The following is a 20,365-nucleotide window of genomic DNA, read 5'->3' on the forward strand; positions in this document are numbered from 1 at the left end:
CTTAAAGGGCAACTATGATGGATGCTGTGTGAGGTATTGTTCATAAGCATTATCCAGAAGTACACAGAAGAAAATATTCAGTAGTATTAAGTCTCTCTTAATTGTATGTGTGAGAACTATGTTTTTTAATTCATTCTGCATTATGTCTATTTTTTCCTCTATTCCTGAATTTCTCCCGACAGTGATTGTTCTCTTAGCTACCTTGCAAATCATGAAGTGGATGGCAAATCACAAAATTAGTCATCTACTCAATATATGTGCCAAATCCAACAGTGTAAAGCAGTAGTAGTTCTGCAAAGGCAATAAAGAGCACCCACTAAATTAAATCCTTCTACAATCCCGCTCTACTGTGAGAATTGCATTTCAAAACCAGTCTGGTTGGAAAGTTTCCAGTTGGAAATTGTCTGAACTATGAAAATAAATCGCAAATTCTTAATTGCAGTCTTTTCAGAAGCTGGGAACTAAGAGAGTCAGTACTTGAAAAGTTTACATTTAGTCAAATACAATTCAGAAGGAGTTTTGATCACTTGAAGTCCCGTAGCGGATGAAGACTGGGTGGAGATGCAGTAGAACAGCTGGACTTTTTGGTGCTTTTCCACAGCAGCCGATGTGGCCATGAGTGTGGTTAGAGCAGTGACTGCTGATAGTCACCGTGTGCGGCAGTTCCATATGGTATTGCTTAGCATCTCTTGCATGCTTCCCCTCTCCAACAGAGACCTTCCCTTTCAGAGCCTGCTGCTAACAGTACGGGCTGTTCCATAGAGGAGCTGTCAAGATGGTTCCAGTGAAATTCAGGGAAGGAGACTTCTGGTACTGCTTCATCCTGGAGAAGAAAGGGGAGAAAAGAGGCTTTGTCCTAACCTGCTCTTCAACAGACTGAACAAATGTACCCATGGTATCAGGATGTGAATGGTGATGGCTGCTTTGACCGGAAGCTCTCCCTGGACTGTGGATTGTTTTACAGCCTTTGGCTTTTATGAGGGGTAGCTGAGTGTTGTTAGCACTGTTGCAATAGAGCTGAGCATTCATCTGAGCAGTTAGCCTCCGTTATAAACACAGTCTGTATTCTGGCCGTACTCTATGTGTGTACAGCCATACAAAACGAAGCAGTGATGTTTGGTCCTTATTATAATAAGACCTCACCAGCTTGTTGGCCGGCCAGCCTTGGAGCTGTGGGAACCTGAACGTGGCATACTTCACAGGTAGATTCAGCAAATTTCCCTTTATTCAAAGGCTTCACAAATTCTCTGTTCTGATTCGCTTCTATGTCTCTCAGGTTCTTTGAGGCTGGGTATGGCTCCGCTTTGGTGGCTGCTTTTCCCTTCCCAACCCTGAGGTGCCTTTCCTTGGCTACTTTTGTCTGGTTTAGGGATTCTCGGTCCCACAGCAGTAGCGGCTCTTCTCGTTGCTTGTTTTGGATTAAATCACAGGTTACTTTACTATTGCTTGTAGCAGCTACAGGCTGCTGGGCCTGCAGTGCTGCCCAGCCTGCATGAGATAACCAAGGTTGTAAGTGGGATTGATGTGATTTCTAGTAATTCTATAATTTTGTGAAGTTTTGCTCCTTGCCCTCCCCTTGTGGATACTGGGTGCTGAGAAGATGCCTCATCTTAGTGGTGGTACATTTGAGGTGATAAGGAATCTGTATTTATCCATATCTGAGCAATTGAGTGGCACAGGGCGCGTCCTACAGGAGACTGCAGTAGTCTCAGATGTCCCTCGTTGCCTTTTGGCAAGTTATTGCATTTTAAGTCATGAGAAATTGTTCTTCAGACTTCTGTTGACAAGGGGGTGTAAGAGAGCTGTGGCCCACCCAAACAGCTCAAGTCAACCTGCCTAACAGAGATTTGATCTCCGCTCAGCGGCAAATGTGCTAAAGAAAAACTCACGCTACTGCAAGAATCCAACTTGGGAGTGGATCCACTGAGGCGGGAGGTTGCGTTTTTTTGATCTTCCTTGGCAATGACTGATGTTTCCAGGAGAGACATAGGAACTTGTCTAAGCTGTCCGTATGTTGAAGAGACGGAGCCTCCAAACAATCAGAAAAGAGCTTGAGAGCAGCCAAAAGTGGCAAGAGTTGTTAGGTAGATGTGGGTGAGGGTAGTCCACAGAACGAGCAGGAATAGACATTCAAACTCCACTGCTTAGGTTTCTAGTTACTTCTATGGCATCTCTTGTCCAACTTAGATAGTGTGTTCCTCTGCGTTTTAAGTGTAAATATATTTCCTCTTGTTCTAATAGAAGGATTTCATTCCTCAAGTATTTATTTGCTTTACTCGCTTGCTAAACACAAGCATGCTGTGTGTCAATATGGCAGCTTAGATGTCTATACTATGCTTAGTTGTGCACTCTTAGAGGTCCTTTGGTCATGTTTCTGCTGTTAGGTTTAGTAAAATTCACCGGGAAAGGTGATAAATTAGTTAAAGGATCCACAGCAGCAGCCATGGAATGAACATGCATTAAAAGGAGGAACTGCTTGCACCAAGGAACTTCTAGCTCAAAAACTGGATGCGAGATTGTAGGTGGAACAGATGCAGATAGAAAACATGCAACCGATGCGACGCTGTATTTGAACAGCAAGGATTTGTCTATATTACTATATATCTCTAGGCCTAAAGCTTGAATATACTTTTTTTTTGGGGGGGGGGGCGCGAGGGGAGGGACTGGGACATTTTCACTCTAGTTATGGAACAGTACTGAACAGGTTTCTTGAGGTGTTGGAAGTGCACTGATGGTGTTTGAGAAGAGAGGCACTGTAAGAATAGGTGTTTGCATTAGCATCTTAGACTGGGCCAGAGAAGTCAGAGCATGGGAGGCCTGCAGAACAGGGTGTAATTTGGGAAATGGATGTCTGTACTTGTTTCTTGCAGTGAAAAGCATCTATCAGGTATACAGATATCTGAATTCTTATGTGGCATGATGCGATAGAGGAAAAACATAGCATTGGAAAAGATCTATGTATGTCAATAAGAAAGAGGTGTTGGCAGAACCATGAAGATCAGCTCCCTATTATCAGCAGTAGAATACTGTTGATAAAATGAAGAGATGGGTGGAAGTTGGCTCTGTGTTACGTCCAACCTAAAAACAAATCATTCTGAGTAAAGATGGGAGACTGGATAGAGACGTATATTGATGAGTTAAACTTGAGAGAATTAACGATTATCTTTTGACTGAAGCACAAATCACAGGTGAATTCTATTGGTTTGTAGTTGCTGGACATAGCTGAGGATTTGAGTTAGAGCAAGAGACAGCCGTAACGTTCAGTAACGCGTTCTCAGATGTTAAGTGCAATATTAATGTCTGTCTTAAAAGAATTCTTTCTTCAAAACTTCAAGTGTCTGTAGTTTATTCTCAGTATTGAGGCACCCTCAGAGTGATAAATCATCTATTCCCATTTTGGAATGGCTTTCACCTTAAAGCACTAGTTTATTTTGGTGGTCTCAACAAAAAGCCTGAAGAGAGTGCCTCACATCAAAGTGTTGCTGCTGCTGTAAATGTCTTCAAAGTTGGGGGACGAAAGAGAGAGAGAGAGACGGGAGGTCTTATAGTATTAAAAATAGCTTTTGTTACTCAACAGCGTCTTTCTTCTGTTTCTTATAGATCCTAACTATCTCATGGCTAATGAACGCATGAACCTGATGAACATGGCGAAACTGAGTATAAAGGGGTTGATTGAATCAGCACTTAATCTAGGCAGAACACTGGATTCTGACTATGCACCTCTTCAGCAGTTCTTCGTTGTGATGGAGCATTGCCTTAAACACGGCTTGAAAGGTAACGTGGTTTAAGAGGAGTCCTCCTGGGATGTTTGTGATAGTGTAGGAGTGAGAAAGATCAATCTTGTTTTAAAAATCTGGTTTTTAAATCTACGGTAGACTTAAGGAAAGGCCAAACAGGATCACTGCATTTGATCACAGCTGGCTGGATGGAACACAAAATCTGAAAAATCTGCTGGAGGTGTAACAATGCGGGTGAAATGTTTATGGTTTTGCAGCTGTTTTCATTTTTAAAACAACTTTTCAGTTGTTATGACTATAATGAAGTGTTTGGTGATGAAATGGCCTGCTCAGCAAATGCATGTCTCCCTTTTTTCTGCCCTTCCTGCATTAGTAGCTTAATATTTCTCTTGCAGAGAAAGAAACTGCAACACTGGCACCCTTTCTCAGTACTTCTGTCAGAATTGCAGATTTTGGCATTGTGCAGCTAACGTCGTCTTAGCTGCTCTCTAAAACTGCAAGCAGAGCGTATGTTTAACTGTATAATACGAAGTCAAAACTGAAATTGCTAAGTACTGCACCACCTTTCTTGACTTGCTGCACTTGCATGATGGTAGCTTGAGATGAAAAGTGGTGTGGAGGAGATTAAATTCCCTTTCAGCATTCTTAGGTACATCTTGCAGCGCTTCTTTAGTAGCTGTGTTCAGCATTGCCCGCTGAAGAAGCGATTCTTGCGATAGTGAAGGTAACATTATGCGAGGGAGGGGTGTTCATACTCTTAGTGCTGCTGGTGTCTGTCTATTCATCAGCGTCCTTACTACTGGTCATAAGTTTGAGGTTAACTGTTTTCAGTGTTCTTACTGCTGCTGCGAAGTAGCAATAAAACTATTAAAGAAGCAAGTGTTAGTTTCTGGGGGTCTCTAGAAAGCTTTTCTGAGGGAGGAGAGGATGGACAGATAACACCCTGAAAGCTATGGAGGAGGAGGAAGTTAAAGGTGGTTTGTTTATTTTTCATGTAAGGTGATGTTTAGTGAGGGAAAACTATGGTGCGCACACTACGTATAGCTCAGAGACAGTGACAGCACCCTGGTAGAAATTTTGGCCTCCAGTAGTGAATCTAAGTTGCTGGTTATCACTGGATGTTGTTGTTTTGCAATTTTTGGGATGTATAACATACTGTCTGGTATTTATGTCAAGCTTCTGTTGCCTTACTTGTAATTCCTACATTTGGCCGTAAAAAGTCATCTATTTTACTTGTGCAGGGGACAGCCCCAGAAGACTCTTTCCAGTGATTTATTTTTTTTTTCTACTGTTATTTCAATTCTGAATGTGCTTGAGAGTGTATTTAGTTAGCACAGCCTGAAAGGACTTTTATGTCTTTTTTATTCCCCCCCCCCCAGCAAAAAAGACTTTTCTTGGGCAAAACAAGTCATTCTGGGGACCTCTGGAACTGGTGGAAAAGCTTGTTCCTGAAGCTGCAGAGATCACAGCAAGTGTTAAGGATCTCCCAGGGCTGAAGTGAGTATGGCCTTATACTGCGCAAGTATGTAGTATGGGTTTCTTGTAAGAATGATCCTAAAGAAGAGAAGGAAGGACAAAAAATCTTCAGGAATCCATCTGCCATCTTCTGCTGATACAAGTGGATGACACTCTTTTAATTAAGGAACTGCAGAAGGAGAGGAAGGATATTTTCCTTCTGTATTAAGAACAAGGGGGCTTACAGACAGTGGTATGTTTATTGCCAGCACTGAGTGAGTGATGATGTGTCTTGTGAACAGGAACAGCTTTTACTGACTCCCTTGCTGAAGTCAGATTGAAGAGAAGGTCATCACAGGTTAGATGCTTTTGAGCCTGATTTTGGAGCATTAGATATCTAGAGGTCGTTTTCTCTTTTAAATATATGCAGTTAAACTGGAAAAGTTTGTGCAAGAGGAAGGCTAACTCACGAAGGCGAAGAAGATGGTAGGTTATGTTAAAGAGGGGTAAAACCTTCTGAAATTACGTTGCTTCTAAGAATTGCATAGTCATCTCATACATTGCATCCAGGTTTGCTTGTTCAAGTTCTAAAAAGACACTGTAAGAGCAAAGGTTTTCAGCATGGGGAATGGGGAGAGAGAAAAAGAAGCTTAAGGAGGCTTTTCTATGAGGGGCAGACTAAAGATTAAGTTGCCTTTGCTCAAAGAGGAGATGAATAAGTGGAACAACAGAAAAAAAAAAGCAGAGAAGGTTTTTGTCAGCTTAATGTTTAACCGTGTATATATGGACAAGTGCTTTTACTGGAGGGCTGTGCCAGACTCTGCCTGGAACAACTTACAGGACTAACATGCAGTGCTAGTGCGCTCATGCCAGACCTCCTGTTACCCTTTCCTGTTAAAAAAAAGAATACAGGAATGTTAAATAAAATAATATTCTAGAGCTATCTTTTTTAAGTCTTAAAAACTCAGCCTTGTATGCATACTAGCTGTTTGTAAATGAAGCGTCATGCGTTCTTGAGGTCAAGAACACACGAACACACTGGCTAATGACGCGGATGACTTCTGTGGGCAATTGCTGCTTATACTAGCTAAGATCAGAAAATGGAGTGTTCCACATGCTGCTTAGTGTAAGATAGGTGACTGCTGGAGGTTGAAAAGAAATTTCCTTCTAATAGTAGTACTGCTCAATATGGGGGATTTGCACCTTCCTTTGGAGCATCTGGTACTGGCTCCTGGCCGGCATGCCAGAGCTGTGTTGCAGCATATCAATTCTCATATTTTTAAAGCTGTGTGCTTCCAATTGCCAGGAGAGACAGAGGGGGAGAGACTGTGACTATAACTTATTATATCCTATAAGTGTGTTAATGAGCAAAATACTTCTAAGACAGCTACTGAATTGGTATTTTCGGATGTCTCTGTGGATTCTCACCAGGCTTAACGCCTACTTGAAGGAGTGGTGCTTGGACACTGTGTTGTATTGAAATTTACACATGTTCTTCTGACTTGCCTTACGCAAAACTGAATTTGAATCGGAAGGTATTTTATGCAGGGAGCTGATCTCTGTCTATATAGTAGCGTCCAACAGGGGGAGAGTGAGGGAAATATTAGTATAATGACAAATAGATAATGAGTTATGAGAGAAGCAATGATTGCTTAAACAAACCTGTCTGTAGCTATTTTCACTTACGTACCCTGTATTTCCCTCTTTCCATCGGTGAGGGCTGTGTCTTTGAGATGAGGTAGACTGCAGAAACTTCAGATAGAGCGGGACTGTTAGAGCTGTTTGTTAACGCGCGCTACAGTACGTAACTTGTTTCTGGTCTTTGTAGGACACCTGTGGGTAGAGGAAGAGCTTGGCTTCGTCTGGCTCTAATGCAGAAGAAACTTTCAGAATACATGAAAGCCTTGATTAACAGGAAGGATCTTCTCAGGTGAGCGCTACTGTCTCTCAAGTTAGCTTAGTTTACTTGTGCCCTCTTATACGATTTTTAGGATCTTTTGTGCCTCAATGATAGTATATGTGTACTTTTTTTCTGAGTGGCAGTGTTGGAAATCTAGAGCTTGCTGAGGGATGAGAAATGCTTAGTATTCTTTATTTAGTCAGAAGCTGTCATTTCTCCAGTTTTTGTCATCTCAAGCATCCAGTACAACAAATGCAAAGTTTTGTTCCAAAGGGGTGATTTAGTGACATGTTTGTACAGAGAGAGTACGGCGTTCTTTGTTTGAAACATCTTAGGCCTGGATTTATTTTTGACCTTTTCACTTACTTGCTATCTGACTTGGAACAAGTCATGTCACTTCTCTGCAACTCTATTGTATTTATAAAACAGCAATAACTTTGCAGATCAGTTGAAACTCTATGGATGAGAGTCACTGTCTGTGTGAAGTGGTAGTGCTTATTATATATGTGGGTGTTTCTTTACTCAGATAAGTACATTTTTGTTGGCTGTTCATGCAAATCCATAACTGACTTTGGGTGAAAAGGAGAACTTTGTGTTGTCCACTGGAAAACGTGGAGGTGGCTTGTGTTACAGAAGTTTGTAGTAGAGTAGTAAAAGCGTGCAACTTATACACCTCTGACATTAAGCCACAGTCTTAAATCTTCACTTCTCTGTAACGTTACTCAAAAATCATGTTTAGTTTTCGTTGTTTCTCAACAGTTAAGAGTCCGGGTCTCCTGCTTCTTGGCTCTTTGCCCCATCTAAAGGCATAGTGTGCTAAGAGGTATCTGTTCTGGGCCCTTCAATTAAAGCAGGAGTATGTTGATAGTACACAGGAGTACATTTCCGTGTGAATTACGTGTCGTTGCATGGCTTTTTATTAAGCATGAACTTGCATTATACTGTTGTATGAAAAGCAGGCATAGCAACGAAGTGGATATGTGCTTGTGCTAATTTATCCATAAGCTTTACTTCACTCTAGCTGACTTTTAAAGATGCAATGCTTTCTCTTCTCTTGCTGTGCATCCTGCAGTGAATTTTATGAGCCTAATGCACTCATGATGGAAGAAGAAGGTGCTATCATTGCTGGCCTCCTAGTAGGGTTGAATGTCATCGATGCAAACTTTTGCATGAAAGGAGAAGACCTGGATTCACAGGTACTGGGTATTCAGTGTAGTGTTTTTTCTGCTCATGTAAATCAGATCAGTTTTCCACTGTAGAGGACTTTATTCAACTGAGATGAAAGTTTGTTACTGTTAGCAATATAAGACTAATAAAAGCTTGTTACTACGATTGCATTCTTCAGTTAGCTGGCAGTGCTGAGATCAGAGGTTCAGGCTTTAGTTTTTCTAACGACTCCCTTCAGCTTAGTTTTTGCCAGTGGAAATAAATCTGCTGTACTCATCTCAGGCACGTAATGTAGCGTTTCTTCTGACTTGAGTGCTAACAGCACGCTTTCCCCTGCTACTTTTTGTATAGTAGTGGTCTGGCTGGCAGTAGCACAAAGAGTCCTATTGCCTCTGCTCTCTTAAACTGTCATTTCTTAATGCCCTACCCAAAAGCCTACTCCTCAGTTCTCTTTGCTGCTGTGCTTTGCTGTGGTCTGAATGCAGTCACTGTGGAGTCAAATGTGGAATAGAGGAACAGACAAAAAGAGGGAGGAGATAGGCAGAAATATTAATTCACTCATGGCACGTTATGAAATCACGTATCTGTGAACCAAAAGAAAATAGGCCAATCAGCACTTCTGTTTCAGCTTGCCTAGGCGGTGTGTATATGGGTGTATTGGTGACAAAATGTTGTCCTTATCCCCTGAGACTTGCTGGCCAACTTGCTGTTTCTCCTAGTACATTTTTACCTGAGCTAGTCCAATTTTTCATTTGTTCTGGATAGATTACTGGTATAATGAATCCTTATTATAATAAAACATGCACTGATGTTTTTAATGAATGACCCTTCGTGTTCAGGGGTATGAAGAGTGTTTAGTCTTAGGAAAAGCTTTTCATGTAAAATGCCAACATTTTCTCTTCTAGGTTGGAGTTATTGATTTTTCAATGTATTTGAAAGATGGGAACAGCACAAAAGGCAATGAGGGGTAAGCGCAAGCACGACTGTTTTCCGTCTTACCCTATGGTAACTTGTATTCAAGTATGCAAGTTGTTCTGCAAGCTATTGCTTTTTTCAGTCAAATGCTTCTTAGAGTGACTTGCTCTTTTTTGGTAAACCATAACATAGAAATAAGATGCTGGAAGTATTGGCGGGGGGAGGGGAAGGAAAGTCTCTCGGAAAGTTTTGGATGTTCTTCCTTAACTGGCTGTTTGACATGAAAATAGTTTAAAAGTGACCTTCTGCTGAGTTAGGTCTGCTATTCTTTAAAGCCTTTTCAGTAAACAGTTCAGTAGCCTGTAACGGTTGCATGGCTAACAAGATAGGAGTTGATTTTCAGTACCATAGCATCCTTAGAAATAAATTCTCCAGTCAGAAGTGACTGTAATTGTAATAAGAGTCCCAATAAGTGACCTGGTGCCAGCATACACAGATTTAGCTGTGTAACATTCAGAACAAGAGGTTGAAAAATACAGCATGGGTACACTGGCATATAGATCTGGTGTTCTGGTTATCTGAGGTTCTTTAGGAGTACTACTTCTTTCTTAGGAAGTTCTACTCATTTGAATATAGATATATTCTTTTACCATTATCCCTCAGGATCAGGTATTTTGCTTGCATTTTTAAATCTATTATTTTATTATTAGAATATGCTTTTCTTTAGTTTAAAGATTTCCTGCTGGAAACGCATGCAACACATGCACTTGTTGACAGTTTTTGTTGAGTGGATTTTGGATGACTCGTGTTGGATATAAATGTGCTATAAAGAACAGTGTTTTTTTCGCTGGAATGCTGTTGTGCTAATTGAAATGTTGTATGCCTTGCTGTTCTGTTTAGCGTGTCACAAAATGCCTGAATGTTGTCCGGATGAACGAAGTAGTTGCAACTTCTCAGAAGTGTGAGAACTGTCACCGATTGTAAAGGCATAGACTGTAGCTCAGCTTCGCTATTTCATGCGTGTCACAGGCTCATCTGGACCCAGTATGCTCAGTGCTAAGCTGGATACGTAGGCTGTACTTCCATGTTTCTTCTTAAACCTTGAACAACGTCTTAGTTCTTTGAATCCAAACGGTGTAAGCATTCGGTGACAGCTCACCTGTGTCCTGCGGTGAGTAGGAAGCCAAGCCAGGAACGCACACTACTAGGGATGACCAGGATGGCCAGGGTAGAGCTTACATCTTTGGTAAAAGCTGGCTGGGGGACTTGAGGTCGACTTTTCTCTATATTGTCATCTTCCTGTGTGGTACAGCAGGCCTGCGGTTCTGCCCGGGGCCTCCAGAAGCACCGTGCAGTCAGAGTCCGTAGGTATGGAAGAAGTACACTCAGGGTGAGCTGAACGTTGCTTCTTTTTTTCCCAGAGATGGTCAGATAACTGCTATTTTGGACCAGAAGAACTATGTAGAAGAACTCAATAGACACTTAAGGTAATATATGGGGTTTTTTTTATTGTTGTTATATAGTATAACATAATAGAAAGCAGACTTGAAAAAAATGAAGCAGTAAGTACTGTAGAGTTTTTTTTTCTTTCTCTTTAACAGTGCTACAGTAAACAACCTCCAGGCAAAGGTGGATGCTTTAGAAAAATCCAACACTAAACTGACTGAGGAGGTAAGTGAAAAAGGATCTAATATTTTGACCCTTTGGAATCAAGGATTAAAAAGGTATGTGAGAATTTGTTTTCAGAATTTGGATATGCTTAGTCATGGCTGTTTTCGGATGCAACTGGAATAACTGAGCAGCCAAGAAATTATATTGACTGTTACCACTAATTACAGTTAGTGTACTTAATGAGTTGTGACACGTGTCACATCAATTTGTGTATTTGGCATGAGCTGTACCTAAGACTCTCACTCATGTCAGGGTAGTTTTTATTTGGGTTTGTCATTTAATAATGTTACTGGTCTCTTAGAATGTCAGTGAGCTTTTTTGTCTGCAAGATTTATGTAGGTTACAATTTAGAAACCCAGACAAAAAATTTCAAAGTTATTTTGGCCTTTGGCCGTACACTCCAAGTAGTCTGTTGGTCTGAGGTGAGGTTTTCCTCAGGAAATCCTGTCCCATCTCCTGTGGGTGGTGTGTGCTTCTCGCCCTCAGTTTCAAGCCAAATTTTCCTCTTCTGATGATGTCCTAGTAGTGCTTCTTGCTGTGTCTTGCCCAAGTGATTACACACCTCAATTCAGGTGCTCCAACTAGTCATGTATCCAAACTAGTGGAGCTTTAGCAAACCCGCGCAAGTGTTTCTTCTGCGGTCGTTTATTTCTGTTGCTAAAGTCAACAAAAGTTAGCTCCCGTGTTCCTCACGTATCTCCATTTTGTTATTGCTGGCAAGGGAGGAGGAATGAAGTGAAGATTTCTGTAGATCTGTGCTAACCACCTGTTAAACAGAATCTAGTTGGAAAGTCTCAGTTTTGGCTGATAATGGAAAGCCACCACACTGGCACTAAATGATACCTTTTTTTAAGGTAGCCTGCCTCCATAGGGAGGCAAAAAACCCCCCACCTCACCTGGAACGTGAACAAACGAGTACTTACTGAAATAATCTAGAGAAAAAAAATTCTGTGAAATAAGTTTTTGATGCAAAACCGTTGTTCTGTTTTGTTCACAGCTTGCTGTTGCAAACAACAGGATTATTACACTGCAGGAGGAGATGGAACGGGTTAAAGAAGAAAGTTCTTACATCTTGGAGTCCAATCGTAAGGTTGGTGTGTCTGTGATTCCTGAACCCACTGAGCAGTCCCAGCTCAAATTTAACTGGGAGGAGGTCTTTCACGGAGACTTCATTTCCTTATGTATCTCTCGAAAAAGGGCAACAGAAAAGAGTGACTCCAGCTGGGTGCTTCACAGAGGGCAACAGATGGACCCGGCCCATAGTACATCCTGCCTGGCAGTAGCTGATTAAACCATGAGCATGTGCAGAGCTGATGGCTAACACAGCATGTCCATGGCTTGCTGTATGGACGTGTCAGAGGGGGCAGAAGTAAGGATGACTTACTGGGAGGCTGGCAGAAAACTTAAGCAAGTAGGAGTTCTGCTTTTTAGGGCTGAAATGCTATTCAGACAGGGAAAATAAATTACAGGGAAATAAATACGTTACGTCACAAGAAAGTTGCACGGTGCATTAACTGAATGAAGCTGCTGAGCTCTGATAGCTGTGGAATTTGTTTTCCAAGCTGGGAAAAGAAGATGGTCAGCGCATAGGAGGATTAATAGTATGTAACGATGGGCTAATTGGATTCCTTCCTTACCTTAGGTCACTAAAGACAGAACTGCAGATGGACATGCACTGACTGAGGCACGAAAACAGTTAAAGGAGGAGACTCAGCTGCGGCTGGTAAGGGCAATGGGAGCTTGGCACTCGCTACAAAATGGCTTTTTAATGTAATTACCCAGAGTCAATCACTTTTGAAAAGGTTTGGCCAGGGAATTACTTTCTTTTCAGTGTGCCCTGCTTCAGGCTGATCTGAGACAGTCTGTCAGAAGTGATGTTGATTTTGTGACTGGGTTGACCAATTTGAGGTCTGTTCCTCAAAATGAGCAGTGCGCTTGAGTTTTTAGGTTGTAGGTATCCCTCTTGCACAGACGGATTATTGACATTATCTGAACTGTTTATTCAGTATAGCGCGTTCAATTCAATATAGCGTGTTCAGTTGGTGGGGAGAAAAATGCTTGAGCACAACATTTTCAGGAAATAAGTCTGCAAACTTTTCACTTTGTCAGAAAGATGGGCCCAAGTAGGACTTTGTGACTCACTGCTAGTAGTGCTGTTTACATTGCTTTAATGTTTGACTGAAATTGTGGATTTGTTGTCCTTAATTGCCTTTGATGTGTCTGATCTGTAGCTGTGATGTTGGCAATGCAGCATGCTTCTGGGTGGTGACTTGCATTGACAGGAGTACAAGGGTTATCACACTGATGGTGAAAAAAGCTAGTTGGAAACGCTGACTGCTGTGCATGTTTCAGGATGTGGAGAAAGAGCTGGAGGTGCAGATCGGGATGAGACAGGAGATGGAGTTAGCCATGAAGATGCTGGAGAAGGATGTTTGCGAGAAGCAAGATGCGCTGGTGGCGCTCAGACAGCAACTGGATGATCTCAGGGCCCTAAAGCATGAACTGTCTTTCAAGCTGCAGGTAGGAAAAGAATGAAATCAAATGCAGTGAATCCCTAGTAAAAGTGTTGCCTCCTGCGCTTTGTCTTTTTTCCTCTGGTTAGCAGATACTCGCCACGGAAGGGTGCCAGGCTGTATAACTTACTTCTGTCATGCAGCAGTTTCAGACTTTTCCCTATCCACCGACTTTTTTCCACGTTTCATTCTATTTGTTGCTCGCATTAGGACTGGCGTTCTTAACTTCAGATTAAATGTGATTTGGGCAGGAAACTTCAGGAAAGATGCAATTTCCGTAATGACATATGGACTCGTAACCTTTTTGCCTTTTTCAAGTTTCTAAACCAAAAAGGAAGATGAAAATAATACGATAGATGAAGAGGGAACGCCATTTTCCCGTACAGGTTACCTTCAGAGGTGTCTGTTTCAGTGACAGTATGTAAGCTGTTACAGAAAGGTTAGAATTTTCCCCAGTGTAGGAAACTACATGCAGTGTAGGAGTTGTTTGGGAGGGTGTCTCAGTAGTGGGCAGCTCTTTGTTTCAGTGGTTTTTCAAAGGCTTGCATGACTGACTGATATGTGTTCAATAGTTCCATGTTGGTTCCTTTCTTTGCGTGCTAGAGCACAGAGAGTTGGGTCTTTTCCAGATCCTTTTTGAGAAGCTCTGCTGGGGCACTCTCCCTTTCTGCCTGGTTTTACTTCTGTGCTGGTGCAGATGATCACTTTCACAGCCCGCGAGCTTCTTTCTCCAGGGTGAAGCCAAGCGATTAAACTGCAGGGATTGTGGCACTTGGTTCAGATTGCTTTGCAGCCTGCATACGTGCTCTGTAATCTCTGGGATGTCTTATGGTTAGGTACAGAAGGTACAAGGTGCTACGGGACCAGACAGAAAACTGGAGCGCTTTAACAGTTGGTCCTATGGAATGTCAAAAGAACGCAGCTTGCTCTGAAGAAAGCCTCACGATCTGGAAGTGGGTGTTTTCTGTTGGGGAAAGCATATTCTGGTTTTTGAGATGTAAAATTTGACCTGTGACTGCTTCTATTCCAGTAAAATTTGACCTGTGACTGCTTCTATTCCAGTACAGTCTAGTATTTTAATGTATATGGTGGCATTTTATATGTTACTGTGGAACTGACAAAAGGAGACTCTTGAGGAAGAACGTGTAATGTCTAGCGATACTAAAATTAAATTTAGAACACGACAAAGTTGTTTCTGCTTTCCCTGAGCCAATCGTTCTGTGCAAAGCAGTTGAATGATAGGAGCAGGTACTGCATTAATAGATATTATGTAACAAGCTGAACATCATGGCGTTTCCCTTCTGTGGGGTCCGGATGTAGTCTGTATCTTTCGGAGATGGTGTTTCCTCTTGCAGTTAATGATCTGGTGCTTGCTTTTTGGAGCACCTTCTCATGTCTTGATGGCTTTTGCCCATTTCATTTCATTTGCCAAGTGATTTATTGTGGCTTATTTTGGGTTTACTGCTACTTGCAAAAGATGTGATGCAACGTTCTTTACAGAGTTCAGACATGGGAGCGAAACAGAAGAGTGAATTAAATAGCCGTTTGGAAGAAAAAACAAATCAGATGGCGGCTACCATCAAACAGCTTGAACAAAGGTAAAAAATGAAACTTTTGCAATCATAAAATTGTGTGCATGTTCTAGAGGCCCAGTGTGTGCTGCTTGTTTGTTTGTTTGTTTTTTCAGGCAACTATATTGATTATTTTTTATTAGAAACTTTCTACTTCAATTTTACATGAATGTTACAGACAAATGGAGTGATACTCCTGAGAAAGTAGACAGGTTTTATTTAATTTAGCTGTTTAGTTTGAAGGGCCCTGCTCTATTTGTCTGCTAGAATTCCTACTGACTTGAGTGCAAGCAAGGCTAATACCGTTACAGGTGAGAGACAGTGCACAGTTTAGCCACCGCTAAACAGAGCTACCTAAAGGAGAGCAGGGCTGCGTTTCTTAGCAACAGTTTCATGAGATGCTGTTAGAAGTGTATTGCGTGCTCAGCAAGCCTTTCATTAAAAAGAATACACTAGTAAAACAGTATTTATTGTAGAACCTTTGTTCACCTATGCGAGCTGCATATTTGTTATCCAGTCATTTACAAGTCGACCAGCATCTCTGATGGCACTGATAAAAAGAAAGATATGAGTTTAGAGAAGTGCTTGTCTGTTAATGACAGTAGTACAGTGGGAGCAGGAAGGACAAGTGTTGCAACAGAGACAGATCTCGGAGATGCTTGGTTATGCCAGATCACTTTGGCACTGTTTTGACAAAATACCCAAATTTTGTCAGCAGCCGGACAGTCTGAGCCGTGTACTTTCTGGGGAAGCTGAGCTTGAAAAAAACTCCCGTGAAACTAGATCAAGGAAGAGTGATAGGGAGGCTTGACTGTCACTAGAAACTGATGAAGATAGCCAGTAGGTATAATATCCGTTTGGACTGGGACATTTTCTGTCTTAACGGCCATGTTGCTCTCCTGTTGCTAACCTTCTTGTAATTAGGAAGACTGCAGCAACAAAGTCAAATTGATTTGAGAGGCAGCAGTGTTCCTTTTTTTCCTTTTTTTTTTTTTCTTGTTCTTGAATCCGAGCCTTGCAGTTATTTGGCGTAAGGTTCAGAACTTAATTGTCTGGAAATGGGACTATAGTGCTAGCTCCAAGCAAAATCAGGAGGAACGCTTAGGTCTCAGTAACGTATTTTTTTTCTGAGATATAGGTAATGAATAGTTGAATGCACTAAACTAGTTATTTCATCTTAGGGATTGTGTTCTGAATGATTCCTTACCAAATAAGTCATTTTGTTTGAAGAAACTTTGTATTTTAAATCGTATTATGATACCTGTTCAGCTGATCGATTTGCTCTTTTTCTCTCGCTGTTCTTTCTTTTTTCATTTCCTCATCGTCCTCATTCTGACTTAATCGTACAGTGAAAAGGATTTGGTGAAACAGGCAAAAACCTTAAATAGTGCAGCAAACAAACTGATCCAGAAGCATCATTAGGCATTTTTATGTCTGGTCGCCTCACAGCTCTGACATCAGAACTCATTTATGAGGGAAGAACTTGAGAATTACTGTTTAAATGTTAATTGTCTCCTAAAGTTGATTTGAAATTTGCTGAATTTTTAAAATCAGTGAGTTTTTCTTCAGAGATTTAGAATTGGGTATAAAAATCCCTAACTTTGCCATTTAAACTGTTAAACTATCAATGAGCTGGCCAATAAACACATCAGAAAAGCGTAAGGAATGGGAGATAAGTGGCTCTGTACATCCCTGTGATGCATACTGTATACAGCAGCACAAGTCTTCGACATTTATGGATACTAGATGCGTTGTTCAAGCCAATATCTGATTGGCCAGCTCTGGAAAGCCAACTAGTTATCTGTGTTACCCTTTTTGTGAAGTAGACGAGAAAATGCATCCCTGGAAGTTGTTGAAAGTAGTTGTGTGCGTACCCCAAACTGTTACCCATTCACTTCTGTTCTGTGGGTTTACCCCCAAGTCAAAGACAAATGGGCGCCTCTCGGTAGCTCGTCAGGTGAAGACCAGCCAGCCTTCTTTTAACCAAGACTGCTTGCAACGATTTTGCCTTAGTGACTTGGTGGGATGGTGGGGAAATTATCCTTATTCCTTTAAACTTCATGTGTCCAGAATTAGTGGCTAGGTGTCTTAGAGTAATATGATAGAGTGGTAAGTTCAGTGAAAACCTCCTTCTCTTTGCATTGCCTTCTACCTCTGCCATGAATCCCTCTAGAAATACGTTGCAGTTCTTCCTGACTGAAGGAAGATGAGGAGAGGTGTTTTGATAGGTCTTTCCTCTTCCTAGAAAGGGAAGTTACGCATTTTACAAAAATATTCTGATCTTTATACTCTAGTGTTTAAAAAAAAAAAAAAAAAGGAAAAGAAAAAAAAAAAAGTGCAGTGGTGGGGAGTGGGACCAGTAATTTGGTACTTGACCATTCCTTGTCTGAGTAGTTAGTGGTTTAAGGGGAAGAGTTGCCTTTTGCTATTATACTTGTTACATTTGTTTCTAAGTTTCTGTTGCTTGATACAAATACGGAATTTGCTACTGAAAGAACAGCTAAAGCTTGGAAAAAGCTCTGAATAGGAAAAATCATCGTCAACTTAACACCCCAGTGCAAAACTTCAAATAACCGTAGCTTGAACTATTGTAAATGAATATCTTCTTCCCAGTGGCCGCAAGAGTTCACCGTGCTGGCCCCTCACAGGCTTTAGGTTATAACTGCTCCTAGAAATATTTTGCTTCAACAAAATGATATTTGGTTTTTTTTTCCTGTGTTGAATAAGGGTCTTTTTGCTCTGATGAGGTGCTCGTAAACATTCTTAGAGGCCAGCTCCTCCTTTGTCCTATCAAAGAGTGCTCTCTGGGGTGCTGGGAGGCAAACGTGACTGTAATGCAACTGGGGAAGAAAAAACGTATTGAATTCTCATTTAGGTACATGTAAAAATCAGCCTAGTCCTCCTATACCCAAGCGTGTATCACTGCTTAGCTTGTCTAATTGACTCCTGCACAAGCAGACTTGGGAGACTGCATTTGAGTCTTTCAGTGATCTCCAAGTCGCATGTTTGAAAGTATAAACTTAATCTTCGGTAATCTTTTACTATAAATGCATTTTAACTTCCTGAAAAAGATGAAAGCTTTCATCAAGGTATCCAAATAGCTAGTTAGGACAGTTAACTCCCCTGCCCTTCCTCAGATTTCATTTGTAGAAATGGTGGTTTGGGCTGGTTTTGTTTGCTGTCACGGCAATTCTAAAATAAGATAAGAGTTAAGTATCTGGCAGTTTCTGATGTCGCGTCCAAAGCAGAGATGCTTTGGTATGCTAATGCCCGGGCACTTGATCCAATGCGATAGTCTGTGGAAGAGACCAGGAAAATGCACTAATTCTAAATATAATAGCTAACCTATGTTGCGAGTTCCAGTTACATGTGTAAAGCTGAAATGTAACGTACATTAAAATCAAATTTGACTTAAAATTCTGTGTACTTGAGGTTTGCTTTGAATTTGGATAGAAGTGATGTTTTATGTTTTTCATCTAATGGCTGTAAACTGTAGTAATAGAATAAAAAACATTGAAAATCAGAGCTTCTGCCTGGTTCACCTGCATTTTACTTTTCTTTAGAATATTTTTCTCCTTCCCATTGTTTTTACCATCCCCTTTTTTTTGGCTTTTCCTTTTCACTGGGTTTTTTTATTTGTTGTTTAAACTCGGTCTTCCTCCCCACCATGGTTTTGTTTTTTATCACAAGTTCATGTGGCTCAAATCCAGATTGCGACAGGCAGAGAAGGACCGTCAGTTGGCTGAGCAGGACAACCGTCTCTTCAAGCAGGAATTTGGGGACAAAATCAACAGCCTGCAGCTAGAAGTGGAAGAGCTCTCCAGGCAGCGGTGAAGAGATCCTTTTCTAATCTGTTTGCGGGGCTGTTCTTCTTATGTGTCATATAAAACTGGCAGGACAATCCCAAAAGTAGGAAGGGGTTGGAGGAGGGAGAGAAACAAGCTGCCAAGCCTGTCTGGGAAGCTCAGCAGATCGTTGGCTTGCGCTGAGGTCTGTGTTGCAGGTTAGCTTGCTCTAGGCAACGGAAATTCGTTGGACGGGCGTCTCAAAAGAGCAGACAGGCCTTTGACTGCAACGTAGACCTCTCCGAAGTCTAGCTGTACACCGGGCTTTTTGCCCTAATAGCATAATTTAGGCTCTGAAGCAAATAGTAAAAGCAAACAATTTGCCTTTCGTTCATCAGCAAGCAGTGATATACCAGCTAAGTCTTTGCCTGGAGCCAACGCTGTTATAGGAGCACGCAGGAGTTTTGGAGCGAGGCTGATTGTCAGCCTGACAAACAGCACTGTGTCTTTTCTAGTCAAAACCAATTTCTGTTTTGCTGGCAAACAACTGAAAAGTTGGAAGCCAAACGTTAGAAAACTTAGCAAGAGCTATCAAATTTTCCCCTGCAGTGTCATCAGTTTACCAACATCAGGAAAATAGAAATCCTCTTATCTTAAAATAGAAGAGCATCTCTCGTTCTGCAGACATGACGCATCCCTCTGTTTTGTAGCAAGGTCACTAGGATGAATTGTATGAAAGCATTGCTGAATGCATCTTTTTTCCCCCCTCCTGGCGCAGTTTGTTTTTTTTTTTTTTTCCCCCTTCCTCCTCTCCTTATCTCCTTGTGGCAGATACTTAAAAGAGAAAGAGTAGGAGAGGCTACCCACAAAGCTGCTAAATAGTTTTTATCAGAAATTTGTGTCAGGTTCCAGGTATGCGCATGGATGGCGTATACGTACGTGTTTCTACAAGCTTGCTGTTTTGCATGTCCACATGTGAAAAAGTAACCTTCAGTTATGTTAAATTGGACCTAAAAGTATGGAATTGGATGAGCTTAGTTTTACCAGATATAAAAGGGAAGTGTCTTCTCTGCATATGCATCTTGCACTAAGTCAGTTTAGCTGAATTAGTGCAACTGTCTGGGGAGCACACTTGCAGATGAGTATGTGTTTTGCATTGGTTTGGCTTTCACTCATTCCTTTTTCACTCATGCTAGATCAAGGTGGCAGTATGAAAATGAGTGAGCCTCCTTTCCAGGAGCTGTACTGCTTTTCTTACCCGAGGTTTCTGAAACAGGGAGGTATTAGAGATACTGCCGTGGGCGGTGAGCAGGCTAACTTGAATTGTGTTGCTTTAAGAGGAAATGGTTTTTTGTATGTGTTTTTTCTATCAAGTTTTAAATAAGATTTTCCTGCCTAGTTTGTTTTTGAATGCACACGTGATCCAGGTTAATTTCTGGATCCAAGTTTCCACAGCTTTCCTCACTTCACCTGGGCTATCTAATTAATGAGCCTATAGTCACTTTATTAACACTTTATTTTAAAAAAACTGTCAGAGAGCTATTGACACTAATGAGGATAATAATGGATAATGATTTTTTTGAATGAAAGGAAGATTCTAGACCTTTTACAGTACAAGTCTCGCCCCTACGTTTATAAGCTGATTTTTCAG

At 41.3% G+C, this 20,365-nt stretch overlaps 1 protein-coding gene across 23 annotated transcripts in view; it reads left to right on the forward strand.

Annotated features, from left to right (window-relative positions):
* RUFY3 (RUN and FYVE domain containing 3) overlaps nucleotides 1–20,365 on the forward strand; it is a 59,045-nt gene that overhangs the window by 28,404 nt on the left and 10,276 nt on the right. For 20 of the 23 annotated variants that reach the window (XM_068941280.1, XM_068941285.1, XM_068941267.1 and 17 more), the window contains 12 exons: nucleotides 3,601–3,774; nucleotides 5,117–5,234; nucleotides 7,021–7,122; nucleotides 8,165–8,288; nucleotides 9,165–9,226; nucleotides 10,596–10,661; nucleotides 10,776–10,845; nucleotides 11,843–11,935; nucleotides 12,488–12,568; nucleotides 13,198–13,365; nucleotides 14,859–14,956; nucleotides 18,640–18,759. In XM_068941280.1, coding sequence (XP_068797381.1) covers nucleotides 3,615–3,774; nucleotides 5,117–5,234; nucleotides 7,021–7,122; nucleotides 8,165–8,288; nucleotides 9,165–9,226; nucleotides 10,596–10,661; nucleotides 10,776–10,845; nucleotides 11,843–11,935; nucleotides 12,488–12,568; nucleotides 13,198–13,365; nucleotides 14,859–14,956; nucleotides 18,640–18,759 — 1,262 coding nt within the window. In that variant the 5' untranslated portion in view covers nucleotides 3,601–3,614. The remainder of the gene's footprint in view (nucleotides 1–3,600; nucleotides 3,775–5,116; nucleotides 5,235–7,020; nucleotides 7,123–8,164; nucleotides 8,289–9,164; nucleotides 9,227–10,595; nucleotides 10,662–10,775; nucleotides 10,846–11,842; nucleotides 11,936–12,487; nucleotides 12,569–13,197; nucleotides 13,366–14,858; nucleotides 14,957–18,639; nucleotides 18,760–20,365) is intronic. The other 3 variants (XM_068941269.1, XM_068941284.1, XM_068941275.1) reach the window with 1 other exon arrangement.

This window comes from Struthio camelus, chromosome 4 (assembly GCF_040807025.1).
Source record: "Struthio camelus isolate bStrCam1 chromosome 4, bStrCam1.hap1, whole genome shotgun sequence".
NCBI classification, from domain to species: Eukaryota; Metazoa; Chordata; class Aves; order Struthioniformes; family Struthionidae; genus Struthio; species Struthio camelus.